Genomic DNA, 15274 nt, shown 5'->3' on the forward strand with positions numbered 1-15274 from the left:
TAATGTAGTACAGACACTCGCCAATACGTTATTTTATTGAACCTAAGTGTTGAAAGTGAAAATAATTTTGGAAGTAGTATTGTAACTTTGACGAGACCTGTTTATTATATTTCAGAAAAAGTCACCCATGAAGTTTAAGGTATGTACAAGTGGCGCTCATTGTTTCTAAGAATGGAGACTAACAGTAAAAACGACCTCGACAACGAGGGTATTAGACCCATGAACCCAGATGGAGAGAATCCGGGTTTGAATGGTGTAATCGTTAATGGTGGACATAAAGTTACAGCGGTGCATCACGAGGAAAGCAGCGCCCGACTTCTTCAGGCATTTAATGAAACAGGGGGCGCAGTGGAAGAAGTGAACTGTGAAGAAACGGAAAAGTATTATTGTGAGCTTTGGTCCTGTCGACCAAAATGGCTCCAGCCTTTCGCTAATAAGAAAGCGTTCCTGGTGGTGTTTTGTCTTACTAGTGTTCTTCAGGGCATGTATTACACATACTTTGTCAGTGTTCTAACTACGATAGAAAAACGCTATCAAATTCAAAGCAAGACAGCTGGTATTGTGATGTCAGCCACAGAAAGTGGACAGATAGGTGGCGCTTTGTTGTTAACCTATTATGGTGGACTAGGGCATCGGCCACGATGGATAGCCTGTGGTACTCTGCTATGTGCAATAGCATGCTTTTTGTGTTCCGCGCCTCATTTTCTGTTCAGTGAGGAGTTCTTCGTATCACCTTCTATCAGGAGTGACGACAACAGCACCTCGCTAACTGTACGTCAGCTGCACTCAGAGTTGTGCCATGTAGCCATTCAACAGTCGTCGACTAAATCTCCTTTCTGGGAAGATTCATCTCACACCATTGAAGGTTGGACCTCTACCACGTCCTCCAACAGTTCCATCAACCAGTACGTTCAGTCTTTAGATAATATTTCTTATCCCGTTCCTCAAGCGGAACCCTACTGGAACCGCGGAGGGAGTTATTGCGACACCTCCGACGCACCGGCACAGTACAAAAGAGTTACAAAAACAGTCCTTGCCATTTTCTTTGTCAGTCTTCTCTTCATTGGTATTGGTGCCATGGCAGTATATACTCTGGGAATACCATACATAGACGATAATGTAGCTACAAGAGAATCTCCTCTATACTTTGGTAAGTGAATCTCTGCTTTTTGAATTAATTTATACATCGATTTAACTTTGGTTAAGTAATAAGACATGTGTAACTCGTGAGCCAAAATTCGCTTTACTTATTGTCTTCATAACTTCAAACTGATGAAGAGATTTTTCGTCACCATGAAACCCCGTTCTTTTAGATTTGTTTGTTTAATTAAGTACAAAGATGTACAATGGGCCATCTGTACTTTGCCGACCGTAGGGGTCAAACTTCGAATTTTAGGATCCTTTAGCTTCTTGTTGAAACTCTGGTAGAGAGTGTAATGGAAATATTTTTTTTACAAATATTCTAAACTTGAAAGCATGAAAATACTGTTTCCCAATTTTGGAAATTCTGTGTATTTTTACATTTGCTAAATTACTGCATGATACATGTTTTTATTTTACTAGTATTATAATGTAGATCGATAACTTTGTATGGTGACTGTTCATACTTAGCTTAAAAATCATATATAGATTTGGTTTGAATTTCGCACAAAGCTACACAAGGGCTATCTGCGCTAGCCGTCCCTAATTTAGCAGTGTAAGACTAGAGGGAAGGCAACTAGTCATCACCACCCACCGCCAACTCTTGGGCTACTCTTTTACCAACGAAGAGTGGGATTGACCGTCACATTATAACGCCCCCACGGTGAAGGGCAAGCTTATTTGGTGTGACAGGGATTCGAACCCACGCCCCTCCATAACAGTAGTCGAGTGCCTTAACCACCTAGCCATCCCGGGCCTCATATATAGGAAGGTTGGACAAACAGTTATTAACTAACATGCCTATTCAACGCAACAAGACAGTTGAAGATTCATACGAGGAAGGCCTTCTGTTTCAGCTCAACCTTTCACTGAGACCATTTTCGATCAATGGTAGTACTCGTATAAGAAACGAATGTGTTTTTCTTTTTGACAGAAAAAAAAAAAAAGAACGAACTGAAAAGTATTCTAAATATTTTGTGCGACTAATTTGAATTTTTTGTAATGTTTTCACTAAATTTTGTGAACTTCAGACTTCGTCATCTTAGTAGCTATTGGTTTACGACTTACAAGCTACAGATCCCGGGTTCGAATCCCATCACTGAACATCGTTCTTTTAATCGTAGTGACGTTACAACGTTACGATCAATCCCAATATTCGTTATTAAGAAGTACTCAAAGAGTTGACAATAAGTGGTGATGACAAGATGCTATTACTCCAACATTTTTAAATTATGAACAGCTAGCGCAGATAACCCTCGAGCAGCTTTGTGAGAAATTCAAGGAAAAAAAAAAAAACATCGTTATTACACACCATGTAACTTTGTCTCAAACAAGAAAGTGGTTAAATTTCGTTGTTTCTTTACGTTACCCATCACCTTACTTACCCATCTTAATTTGTGTTATTTAAATTTATATTTTGACCATTTTTAATATCTCAATGATTGTAATTCAAACTTATTCAAAAAACGAAATCTGCCTTTTTAATCTATAAAATTATATCTTTGATCTTACGTAAATAGTAATTATTTTATTTTTTTAGTTCTACCATTTGAAACATATTTGTGCTTCTAATTTTTATCACTCTTTATAACATGGTTAACCTTGTATTATATCGTTTGTACCATTTTCATATCTATATAGCCCGGCATGACCAGGTGGGTTAAGGTGTTCGACTCGTAATCTGAGAGTCGCGGGTTTGAATCCACGTCCCACAAAACATGCTTGCCTTTAGAGTCGTGTGGGCGTTATAATGTTACGATCATTCCTACTATTTGTTGGTCAATAGTAGCACAAGAGTTGGCGGCAGATGGTGATGATTTCAATTAGGAACAGCTAACGCAGAATTCAAAACAAACAAATTCTTTATGAATTAGCTAAGCCTTTTGATTCAAAACAAACCAATTCTTTATGAATCAGTTAAGCCTTTTGAAAGAAATCATTTTAAAACCTAAACTCTTTCAGGATAAATCCGCGTTTTAACCATCTTAAGTTATTGCTGTATTTGCTTTAAAGGATGGAATTGTATATTATTACACTCTTATTACGTGAGTCAACTTATAAATTCCGCACTGAATTTGTTGTAACGTTTAGCACTTGTAGCAGTTTATAGAACTTAGAAAATAACTCTTTTGTTCGCTTAGGCTCGATATGACCAGGTGGTTGACGCGGTTGACTTGTAACCTGAGGGTTTCGGGTTCGAATCCTCGTCACACCAAACATGCACGCTCTTTCAGCCGTGGGGGCGCTATAATGTTACAGTTAATCCCACTATTCGTTGGTAAAAGAGTAGCCCAAAAGTTAGTGGTTGGTGGTGATGACTAGGTGCCTTCCCTCTAGTCTTACACTGCTAACTTAGGGACGGATAGCGCAGATAACCCTCGTGTAGCTTTGCACGAAATTCAAAACAAACCAAACCAATCTTTCTTCCAACCTTAAAAAACGTACACTATACAAAACGTTTCGTGAAATTTTGCAGAGAATGAACATTAATTAGTATGAGTAAACTGCGCAGTGTTCGAAGTACGTTGTTTTGTTGTTGCTTGTATTACTTTCAAACCTAAACATCATGTTATCTGCAGATGGATTCTTTGGTCAGTATGAAGATTGTTAGTGTCGCGGAATAATTTTGGACAATTGACCAGAGGGTAGGTAGATAGCCAGTTGCACCTTCCGCCACATGGGTATTGTTTAGCTCTGTGAATCGAATAACTGGATTGACTATCATTTTTTACAACACACCCACATCAGAAGATAATGAATGTATTTACTTTATGATGTATGGAGTTCCGGACCTTTCGATTTGCAGACTGACAACCAATATCCCTATCAAGTAATCGCTTTACGCACGTTATTTGCTCTCAACGCAAGTACTTAATTCTGTAAAATATGGCACCCCAGTGGCTCAGCGGTGTGCCTGCGGACTTACAACGCTAAAAACCAAGTTTCGATACCCGTGGTGGGCAAAGCACAGATAGCCCATTGTGTAGCTTTGTGCTTAATTCAAAAACAACAACAACAACAACAACTGTAAAATATGTAGTTTGGTGGACATACTGTTGTAAAGTCAAATAATTAATTTCTTACCAAAATTACTGGTTATTAAAACTGTGTAGCATACTTTACCAAACAACTTTCACCAAGATTCTTGAACGAACGTTTCAAGCAGTGTGTTGATATCTTGAACAATTTCCTGTAGTCTCTCTTGTCTTGTGTCTGGTTACGGAGGCAAATCCACTTTATCTTATATAATATATGATAATTATAGAAACCCGATAATCAATTACTTCTGTGCGGATCAAGTGTTTGAAATATGGAGTACGGTACAATGGATCAGTTGACCAATACGTGTATAGCTTACATTTCTGAATAATACTGGTAAGAAATGTCAACATCACATACTGGTTGAGTGATACCACTCTCTAACACGACGCCCTCTCATAAATATAAATAAACCTTTGTTTTACTGATCATATAAGTTGAAACAGACTGGTGGGTGACATGTTGTGTCAACTTAATTGTAAGCTGTGTCACAAAGAGCGCTTGTAGTTTGTGATGTCTATTTCCGTCCAACGAGGAAATAAAGACCATTGTAGTCAAATCAGTCTCGTAGTTCGAATACCATTTTTTTTACAGTGTCATCGTTTTGATCTTCTTTCGGTTCCAATTCTTCTTCAGTATACGATTAACAGCTTCAATGTCATCATTGTAACTCTCACGCTCAACAGAAATATTTTAATCTCTACCCAGAATTGTTTGTGCTCGTTCGATTCGTATCCTCGAGGAGTGTTAGGTTTCGTTTTCATAAATAAGCATTTGTTTACGCAATAACTAGAAACTAAAGGTGGCCAACTTTAAACGTTAATTAAATCCGGTAAACGTCTTTTAGCTCATAGAATTAAAAATATTTACGAGTTCTCTGAAAGCTGCTTTTCTATTTTATTTTATTTTATTTGAGATTCATATATTTTATATGATTTGAATAGAAAATGGGCGTACAAAAGAGTCACATCAGTGGAACATGGAACGCCTTCGTAGCAGTGTCAGGCTTATAGAATCAGTACCGGTTTTGATGTGTTGAAAGCAACTAATTTAGTTTTTGGCTTGCTGTTAAGCGCAAAAGTAAACAATGGGCTATCTGTAATATGCCCTGGTATCGAAACCCTGTTATTAGCGTTGTAGGTCTTCAGGCTTACCGCAGAGCCACTAGAGGGTAGAACGTAAATGAATCAGGTTTCTCAAACAGGCAAAATTTCAACCATAACTGTATGTTAGCCAGCAAGAAAGAAAAAAATCGTTATGAGACACATTTAAATATATACCTTTTAAACCTTAATAGAAAACCTAACTTCATTATTGAAGAACACTTTATTTATGTTTATTTCATACTTGACAAGAGTAGAAGATTGACTTAAATCACATCCGGCTATCTGCCATGTCCACCGAAGGGGACTCGAACCCCTGATTTTAGCGTTGTACATCTATAGACTTGCTGCTGTCCCAGTGGTTGACACTGTGGCTTAGCATATGATATGTAGGGTAGAACATCGAATGGTCTAGGTGTTACAGGCATGCTGCCACTAAAACCTTTCTTAGCTGCAGATGCGTTATAAAAGTGACAGTTAATCCTATTATTTGTTGAAAAGACCACTGTGGCGGTAGTTATATATATGACTAGCTGCATTCTATCAGGTCAGTAATTCAACATAATAAACGGCTATATCTGAATCAGAGCGGGTTTCTTATCTGGCCGTTTATCCTACGTGCGCATCATGTGACTTTCAGGTTGGATACAGAAAATCAATCATATTTAATTGGAAACAATATTTGCCATCCAGTGGTTCAGCGGCGAGCTTGAAGACATAATGCTACAAATCCGGGTTTTGATACAGTGGTGCGCACAGCACAGATGGCCAACTGTTTAGGTTTGTGTTTAATTACAGATAAACAAAGAAAAACAAACCTGTTATATATAATACTTGTTGTGTTGTTTTTGTGTTCTAAACAGCTTTACGTTTCTTCATTCTCTGACAAATGTGCATTTCATCAAGACGTGAGATTTTTCAAACATTTATTCAGATAGTGTTTTTTCGTCAGTAATAACGAATTACTAATAAATAACATTTTCACATGATTATACCTAAAACTAGTAGAAAAAAAGCTCACAATAAGTGCGAATTGAAACCTGAAACCTCAATAATATAAATAACTTCATCTACGTATTGCACTCCATGTTTGTCAGATTCAATCAACATATTTCATAATTGTTACTATTATTACATAGAATTTCGCTGTAATCCTCTCAATATAGTTTACCGTTTATAAAAAAAACAAAACAAAACAAACAAACACGAACGTATTTAGTAATCAAGAACACCAATTTTTTGAAGATGTTTTTAAACAAGTAGTGTGAACGTATCTTGCTATTAAAAGTAATTACTGTATTTCGTGTGTTGAAGAATATCGGATGAATTAATAAATAAATACTTCCGTTTAGTTTGATTTGAATTTCGCGCAAAGCTACACGAGGGCTATCTGCGCTAGCCGTTCCTAATTTTGCAATGTAAGACTAGAGGGAAGGCAGCTAGTCATCACCACCCATCGCCAACTCTTGGACTACTCTTTTACAAACGAATAGTGGGATTGTTCGTCACATTATAACGCCCCCACGGCTGAAAGGGCGACCATGTTTGGTGTGACAGGGATTCGATTGTTTTGTTTGTTTTTCAATTTCGCACAAAGCTACTCGAGGGCTATCTGTTCTAGCCGTCCCTAATTTAGCAGTGTAAGACTAGAGGGAAGGCAGCTAGTCATCACCACCCACCGCCAACTCTTGGGCTACTCTTTTACCAACGAATAGTGGGATTGACCGTAACATTATAACGCCCCCACGGCTGGGAGGGCGAGCATGTTTGGCGCGACTCGGATGCGAACCCGCGACCCTTAGATTACGAGTCACACGCCTTAACGCGCTTGGCCATGCCGGGCCAACGGGGATTCGAACCTCCTACCCTTGGATTACGAGTCGAGTGCCTTAACTATCTGACCATGCCGAGCCAGATACTTTGGGAAAAGACGTTAGACCGTGTAACTAGCTGCTGTTCACAGTTTCAAGTAACAAACAAATGGGCCCGGCTATTTCGTGTAAAAATAAAGTGCTTAAACTAACGAATTTTACAAACCCTAAATAGACTCTTCTTTAATGACATATTGAAACAAGATGAGTACTCATAAATATCTATCAACCCTTTAATGTGTACTCTTATTGGTTTCGAAATGAACCTAACTTCAGATTTTAGCAAGAAGGTTTTTTCTTATGAGAAGATGAAACGATTTTCCGTCAAAATTATTTGTTATTTTAAGCCAACTTCAGTTTTCCCTTTCTTTCTTTTTCGCTTGTTATGAGAATTTATGAGAATTTTATTTTTTGTTTTCATATTGCAGCCATCACGATAGGAGTCCGAATATTTGGACCTGTGTTTGGTTTCCTGCTGGGTTCCTTCTGTACCAGCGTATACGTGAATTTTCCATTCGGTAAGCCACAGTTCAGTTTATAATGTTATGAAAGATACGACCGCTAGGCGGTAGTGTAAGATGACGTAACTGTCAGTTGGAAAAATGCTTTTTATTTATTTATTTAAAGGAACGAAGTGTAAGTTGAAAAAGAGCAAACGTTCGAAAGATATTTTGAAAAGTAATTAATTACGAAAGCATATCATATGTTGTCCTCAAGGCAAACAAAATGTCCATTATAAACTTTTCAAATGCATATTTTCTGATAACAAAGTGTGGTTTGAGACAACTTGTAACATTTTTCTAATTAGATATAAGTCGTGGAAATTGTCAAATATGTTCATTGTCGTCCTTTTTTTTTATAAAAATATTTATTACTTCTTTTACCAAAAAAATAAATCCCAGGTAACGTGTATGAACTTGAGGTTAGATAATTTTGCATAATAAATGTTTTTTCTTGTCCCCTTTAATTAAACAACCAAAAATCTAAGTTATGTTTTTAGAAACAACGTATTTTCTCCATACCAGAAAATCCAACTCACCTGACCTCGAATGACCCTCAATGGGTAGGGGCCTGGTGGTTAGGAGTATTTCTGGTGGGGGCAGCACTCATCTTGGTTGCTTTTCCAATGGCTGCTTTCCCGCGGAAACTTCCTCAGACCCCTTCTTCTCCTAACCGCCAGGTGGCAGTTGTGAAAAGTAGCGGGCAGTCCAACGGAGGTATGTTTGATAAACATCCACAAAGAAAAGCGTTGCTAGGCAACCACGCATCCCACGAAGAACATTCAAATAGATCCAGCGCAAGATGTAAGTAACTGATGCTTATTGATTCTATTATCTAACTTTTCTTATATATGTTTATTGAACTTTTTTTTTGTATTTTAAAGCAACGCAATTCCAAAGGCCATATTACCCTAAATGTGAAGAAAGTAGAATATTTGAGATTCAAACATGTTTTATATGTAAAGCTAGATTGTTATTCTGAGTTGTAACCTTTGTCTTTTATAGTGAGTATTATTCAAGTCATTGTTTAACTACTAGAAGGAAAACGAATCAAATGGCTGGTGGATTTTTGAGGAAAAGGCTTAAAGTTGAAAAGAGAAAATCAATATCTTTGTTATTCATTCCATGTCACTTGGACACACCGCTCTAAGACACTGACCGTTGCGTTTATAAAAGTTTCATTTTCGCGGTGAATTTAATTTGGCAAAAGTGCAGTGAAAAAGAATACTTAGGGCCCGGCATGGTCAAGCGTGTTAAGGCGTGCGACTCGTAATTTGAGGGTCGCGGGTTCGCATCCCGGTCGTGCCAAACATGCTCGCCCTTTCAGCCGTTGGAGCGTTAAAATGTTACGGTCAATCCCACTCTTCGTTGGTAAAAGAGTAGCCCAAGAGTTGGCGGTGGGTGGTGATGACTAGCTGCCTTCCCTCTAGTCTTACACTGCTAAATTAGGGACAGCTAGCGCAGATAGCTCTCGAGTAGCTTTGTGCGAAATTCCAAAACAAACAAACAAAAGAATACTTGGAACAGTCTGTCTAACAAAGTAATACAGTTTGTTTACCACGTAAAATGTTTACTACTATTACAATATTGCGTTTCTAAAAAGAACAAACAAAATAACATTAAGAAGAAACTAATGATTATTTCAAAAATTGTAAAGTATATTTTAGTACCAATCCGCAAGTCGATTCAATATCTGATGATAAATGTTAAAACAGAAATTATTAGTATGAAAATGTATTAGTTAGCCCGCTATCTAAAGCATTTATACGTTCTATGGTTCTTGATAGAAACGTATGAAAGATAGTGAAGACAACTAAGCCTAACTTGTTTTCCTCTGATATTTTCTTTACGATTCGTAACATACAAAAACGCGTCCAAAAATCTTTATTTTCCTATGTAAGTTAAGACCCGTTGCTAAGCGACAAATGTTCTAGACAGGTTTGTCTACACGTATTTACTCTAGACAATAGGTAAAAAATCGTCTGGAACATGTATATCTTGACTTTCTTATCTATTTTTAAATAAATTTTACTCATTTCGTATAGCGCTAATGCTTCGTGAGTTTAGTCTGTTAATTAGAATTCCGAATTGGTTAGTTCGTTTAATAGTTCTCGGGGTCACAACTAACTACGTCATCGTTGACATGTTGATACAGTTACTAGTGTAGTTGCTTGTTTGTTTTTGAATTTTGCGCAAAGCTACACAAGGACTATTTGCGCTGGCCGTCCCTAATTTAGCACTGTAAGACTAGAGTGCTTTTCCGTACTAGAAACATAATTTTACATAACTGATTCTCCGTAAAAAAAAACAAAGTTTTTACATAGTTGCTCGCTTCCCAATAGCATTGCGGTATGTCTGTGGACGTACAAAGCTAGAATCCAGGCTTCGATATCTGTTATGGGCAGAGCACAGATAGCCTATTATGTAGCTTTGTGCGTAACTACAAATAAACAAAAACAAACATAGTTGTTTATCCGTATTAGAACCAATGTTTTACATAGTTGTGTATCCGTATTAGAACCAATGTTTTACACAGTTGTGTATCTGTATTAGGAGGAAATTTTTATATTAGAAAAAGTCCTCCCACTGGTATATCTGCGGACTCACACTGCTAGAAACCGGATTTCAATATCCGTGATGGGCAGAGCACAAATAGCCCATTGTGTTGCTTTGTGCTTAATTCCAAAGAAACAGAGGAAAATATCAGAAACAAAGGATATTTTTGATGGATAGACACGCGCACGCGTGTGTGTGTATATATATATATCCGTACAAAAAGCTTGCTTTTCAACATATTCCAAGATTCGTTGGCTTGGCGGTATTTTAAAAGGGCCCGTGTCAATACCATTTCTGATTAAAGCTTACATTTGTTAGCTAATAGCACTTAGGTTTATATCGTCTGAATAAGTGGGTTGTCGTACAAGACGTTTAAATAGGGTTGGAGTTTACCGGTTCAGACAGACAACAGATAAACCAGGATCAAAATATGAGCAGATATTGACATCGTATAAGAGGAAATGGTGTGGTATCGTAGAAGGTGTTATGTTTCAGTATGTGTGTTCAAATGGTGTGGTATTGTAGAATATGTTATGTTTCAGTATGTGTGTTCAAATGGTGTGGTATTGTAGAATATGTTATGTTTCAGTATGTGTGTTCAAATGGTGTGGTATTGTAGAATATGTTATGTTTCAGTATGTGTGTTCAAATGGTGTGGTATTCAGAATATGTTATGTTTCAGTATGTATGTTCAAATGGTGTGGTATCGTAGAATATGTTATGTTTCAGTATGTATGTTCAAATGGGTGTGGTATTGTAGAAAATGTTATGTTTCAGTATGTGTCCAAATGTGTTCAAATGGTGTGGTATTGTAGAATATGTTATGTTTCAGTATGTGTGTTCAAATGGTGTGGTATCGTAGAAGATGTTATGTTTCAGTATGTGTGTTCAAATGGTGTGGTATTGTAGGATATGTTATGTTTCAGTATGTGTGTTCAAATGGTGTGGTATCGTAGAAGATGTTATGTTTCAGTATGTATGTTCAAATGGTGTGGTATTGTAGAATATGTTATGTTTCAGTATGTGTGTTCAAATGGTGTGGTATCGTAGAATATGTTATGTTTCAGTATGTATGTTCAAATGGTGTGGTATCGTAGAATATGTTATGTTTCAGTATGTGTGTTCAAATGGTGTGGTATTGTAGAATATGTTATGTTTCAGTATGTATGTTCAAATGGTGTGTTATAGTAGAATATGTTATGTTTCAGTATGTGTGTTCAAATGGTGTGGTTTTGTATTTAATTGTGGTTTCTGGTTTTGACGTAAATAATTCGCTGCATAATTTTGATTTATTAGAAATCACCCGTGGAACTATAATCATTTGCCTGTGCTGTTCATCCCTAGATAGGCTAGAGGGAAAGCAGTCAGTCAATAGTACTCACCACCAACCCTTGGACTCCTCTGACTGTAGATCGGGAGTTTACTACCACTCTTGTGACGTATTCAAACCCCCAAAGTCTACACTCCGGGACGATAACTATTTAGCCACGCCCAACCGTGACTATGAAATAAGACAGTCGAAAAATGTTATTCTCGTGACTAGAGTGGTTACTTTTCTCTGTTACTTGTTACTTTGTTGTTGTTTTTCTGAAAACTTAACCTCGTATATTCAAAGATAAACGCCCACTCAAGTGATACAGCCTTATATCTGTGGACGTATTACGCTAGAAACCGAGTTTCGATACCCGTGATGGAAAGAGCTCACTGTGCAGCTTTGAGCTTACTACAAACAAACAAAACCAACGCTAGACATCTCGATTTAATGTAACATATTAGCACGTATCAAGGTGTAATATTTTCAAATGTAGTTATACAGCCTGAGGCGTTAACAAAGATTATTACTAAACAACGAAGTTGTTTGGTATTTTTAAATAGCTTGACAGCGTTTCACGTAAATAATGTAATTAAACATCTCGAATGCGTTTCGTTTAAGGCTGGTTGGTTGATTTTCTGTAATGTGCAAAGGTACACAATGGTATCAAAACCTGGACTTTAGCATTGTAAAAGCGTAGACTTACCGCTGAGCTACTACTGGGGGCATTGTGTAGATCATACCATTAAATAGGTTTATCGTATTTTACGTAAATAATGTTATTAAACATCTTAACTGTATTTTTCGTAAAATGTTTTACTAAAAGCTTTATTATTTTAAATAACGAATGTTTCTGAACATTTCATCGTATTTTATGCAAATAATGTTATTAACTAGCTTCACCGTATTTTACGTGAAAGATATCACTAAACAACTTTTCCGTATTTTACGTAAAACGTTTTATTAAACAGTTTTACCGTATTTTATGTAAAAAGTACTACTAAACAGCTTTACCGTATTTAATAGTATGATGCTACAAATCTGACCGTACGTAAAAAAAAGTGTAACTAAACATTTTGATCGTATCTTACGTAAGAAACGTAATTAATTGTTTACAAACGTGTAAATACTTAGGATAGAAAATGAAGCGTATTTGTATCATATAAAAAAGACATCGCAAATAGAAAATTTAATCTCAGTATTTTCCTTTCTTTCTCTGGTTGTTCGTAGCTTTCTCCCAAGCTATGAGAAGGTTACTAAGGAATGACATTCTCTTGTGTCGAACAGCAAGCAGTGTACTCCATATTCTTCCTATTGCTGGCCACTACACCTTCCTTCCAAAGTATCTGGAAAGTCAATTTCAGGTGAACCCTGCTAAATCCAACATGATTTCTGGTGAGTATACTTTACCGTTTCGTTATAGGAGAGATTTGACCTTGACCTTGATGAATGCGTATTATATATGAAAGTCTAATTTCGTTATTATTATAGAAAGGGGGCCTGGCATGGCCAAGCTTGTTAAGGCGTGCGACTCGTAATCTGAGGGTCGCGGGTTCGCATCCCCGTCGCGCCAAACATGCTCGTCCTCCCAGCCGTGGGGGCGTTATAATGTGACGGTCAATCCCACTATTCGTTGGTGAAAGAGTAGCCCAAGAGTTGGCGGTGGGTGGTGATGACTAGTTGCCTTCCCTCTAGTCTTACACTGCTAAATTAGGGACGGGTAACACAGATAGCCCTCGAGCAGCTTTGTGCGAAATTCAAAAACAAACAAACATTATATAAAGGCTGAAGTAAGATTTACCCATTTCATGTTTTTCTTTCTTCTTAATATTAAGTTTATTTTACACTCTCGTTGTTTGGTGTATTACACTGTAATGGAAGAATATAGTTTAATTCGTAAGCCATTTTTCATTTTACTTGGATCATAGTTTTAGTGGGAGCCTATGCAATAAGATACTTGTATTCTGAAACGTTATTTAAGATATTGTTTAATTTTACAACATAATATGTTGCGTTGCAGAAACAGGTCTGTAATATTCTTATATAGAAAGGCACAGATGGCGCTATTATCTAGAGTCGTAACAAGTTTATATTGTTTACCGAGAAGTGCGCCCCAGTGGCTCAGCGGTATGTCTGCGGACTTAAAACGCTAAAAATCGGGTTTCGATACCCGTGGTGAGCAAAGAACAGATAGCCCATTGTGTAACTTTATGTTTAATTCAAAAAACATCTTTTTTTATTATTGAGAAATAACTTATTGTGCTTGGCTGAGACTAAGGAAAATAATAATCGCTTATTACAATTTAACGGTAAATATTTCAGTTGATGTTCAGTTTTCTACCATAAATGTAATGTATTATTATTGTATGGTAACTTCATCATAGCGGGTCTAACGTTCAAATTGGCCCGGCGTGGCCAGGTTGGGTAAGGCGTTCGACTTGTAATCTGAGGGTCGCGAGTTCGAATTCCCATCGTACCAAACATGCTCGCGCTTTCAGCCGTGGGGGCGTGATAATGTTACGGTCAATCCCACTATTCGTTGGTAAAAGAGTAGCCCAAGAGTTGGCAGTGGGTGATGGTGATGTCATCCCTCTAGTCTTACACTGCTGGCCCGGCATAGCCAAGCGCGTTAAGGCGTGTGCTTCGTAATCCGAGGGTCGCGAGTTTGCGCTCGAGTCGTGCCAAACATGCTCGCCCTCCCAGCCGTGAGGGCGTTATAATGTGACGGTCAATCCCACTATTCGTTGGTAAAAGAGTAGCCCAAGAGTTGGCGGTGGGTGGTGATGACTAGCTGCCTTCCCTCTAGTCTTACACTACTAAATTAGGGACGGCTAGCACAGATAGCCCTCGAGTAGCTTTGTGCGAAATTCCAAAACAAACAAACTTACACTGCTAGATTAGGGACGGCTAGCGCAAATCACCCTTGGGTAGCTTTGCGCGAAATTCAAAATAAACAAAGAGACTCTCATTCGCTCAGTGTTTCGGTTCACCAACAGATCTTATATTTTTGATAACGCTCTGGCATACCTACTTTTTCCAGAAATGTATTCTGCTTTATTCATAGATAATTGTAATCTCTTATAATCGTATACGTACGGATAAATCAGTAACGTCTGTTTAAAGACATAACAAAGAGGTGTAATTTAAGGTTTTTTGGTTTTTTTCCTTGTTTCTGTGAGGTAGCCATTTATAATTACATGAAACAAAAATGTCGACTCATTTTAAAGCATTTTATAACCAAGCTACTTTGTCTAAATTTGCCATATGTTTGGTTGTACAAAAAAAACTGGCAAAAAGTCAAATGTTTAAAGACATTTTAGTTATTCATCAGAGAAATATCTAACTCTTAAGGTATGAAATTTGTTTAGTGTATTTATGACGTGAATTAAGATGAAACAATAATTTTAACGTATTTTTTTAGCTACTTCTTAAATAACATTAGAGTACATTTTGTAAACATCATTAGGTCTTTCCACATTGTCCTACAAAGTCAAATTAGTTCCCACTCGTATTTTTACATTAGAAGGAGGACTCGATTGGTTTTACTTGAATTTCGTAAAAAGTTACACGAGGGTTATCTGCGCTAGCCGTACCTAATTTAGTAGTATAAGACTAGAGGGAAAGCAACTAGTCATCACCATCCGCCGCTATCCTTTGGGTTACTCTTTTACCAACAAATAGTGGGATTGACCGTCACATTATAACGCCCCCACGGCTGAAAGAGCGAACATGTTTGGTGCAACGGGGATTCAA

At 37.4% G+C, this 15274-nt stretch overlaps 1 protein-coding gene across 5 annotated transcripts in view; it reads left to right on the top strand.

Moving 5' to 3' along the window:
• LOC143246573 (solute carrier organic anion transporter family member 74D-like) overlaps nucleotides 1-15274 on the top strand; it is a 203073-nt gene that overhangs the window by 166165 nt on the left and 21634 nt on the right. For all 5 annotated transcript variants that reach the window (XM_076493511.1, XM_076493510.1, XM_076493508.1 and 2 more), the window contains 4 exons: nucleotides 116-1150; nucleotides 7582-7671; nucleotides 8179-8457; nucleotides 12752-12916. In XM_076493511.1, coding sequence (XP_076349626.1) covers nucleotides 142-1150; nucleotides 7582-7671; nucleotides 8179-8457; nucleotides 12752-12916 — 1543 coding nt within the window. In that variant the 5' untranslated portion in view covers nucleotides 116-141. The remainder of the gene's footprint in view (nucleotides 1-115; nucleotides 1151-7581; nucleotides 7672-8178; nucleotides 8458-12751; nucleotides 12917-15274) is intronic.

This window comes from Tachypleus tridentatus, chromosome 3, assembly GCF_004210375.1.
Source record: "Tachypleus tridentatus isolate NWPU-2018 chromosome 3, ASM421037v1, whole genome shotgun sequence".
Classification (NCBI taxonomy): Eukaryota; Metazoa; Arthropoda; class Merostomata; order Xiphosura; family Limulidae; genus Tachypleus; species Tachypleus tridentatus.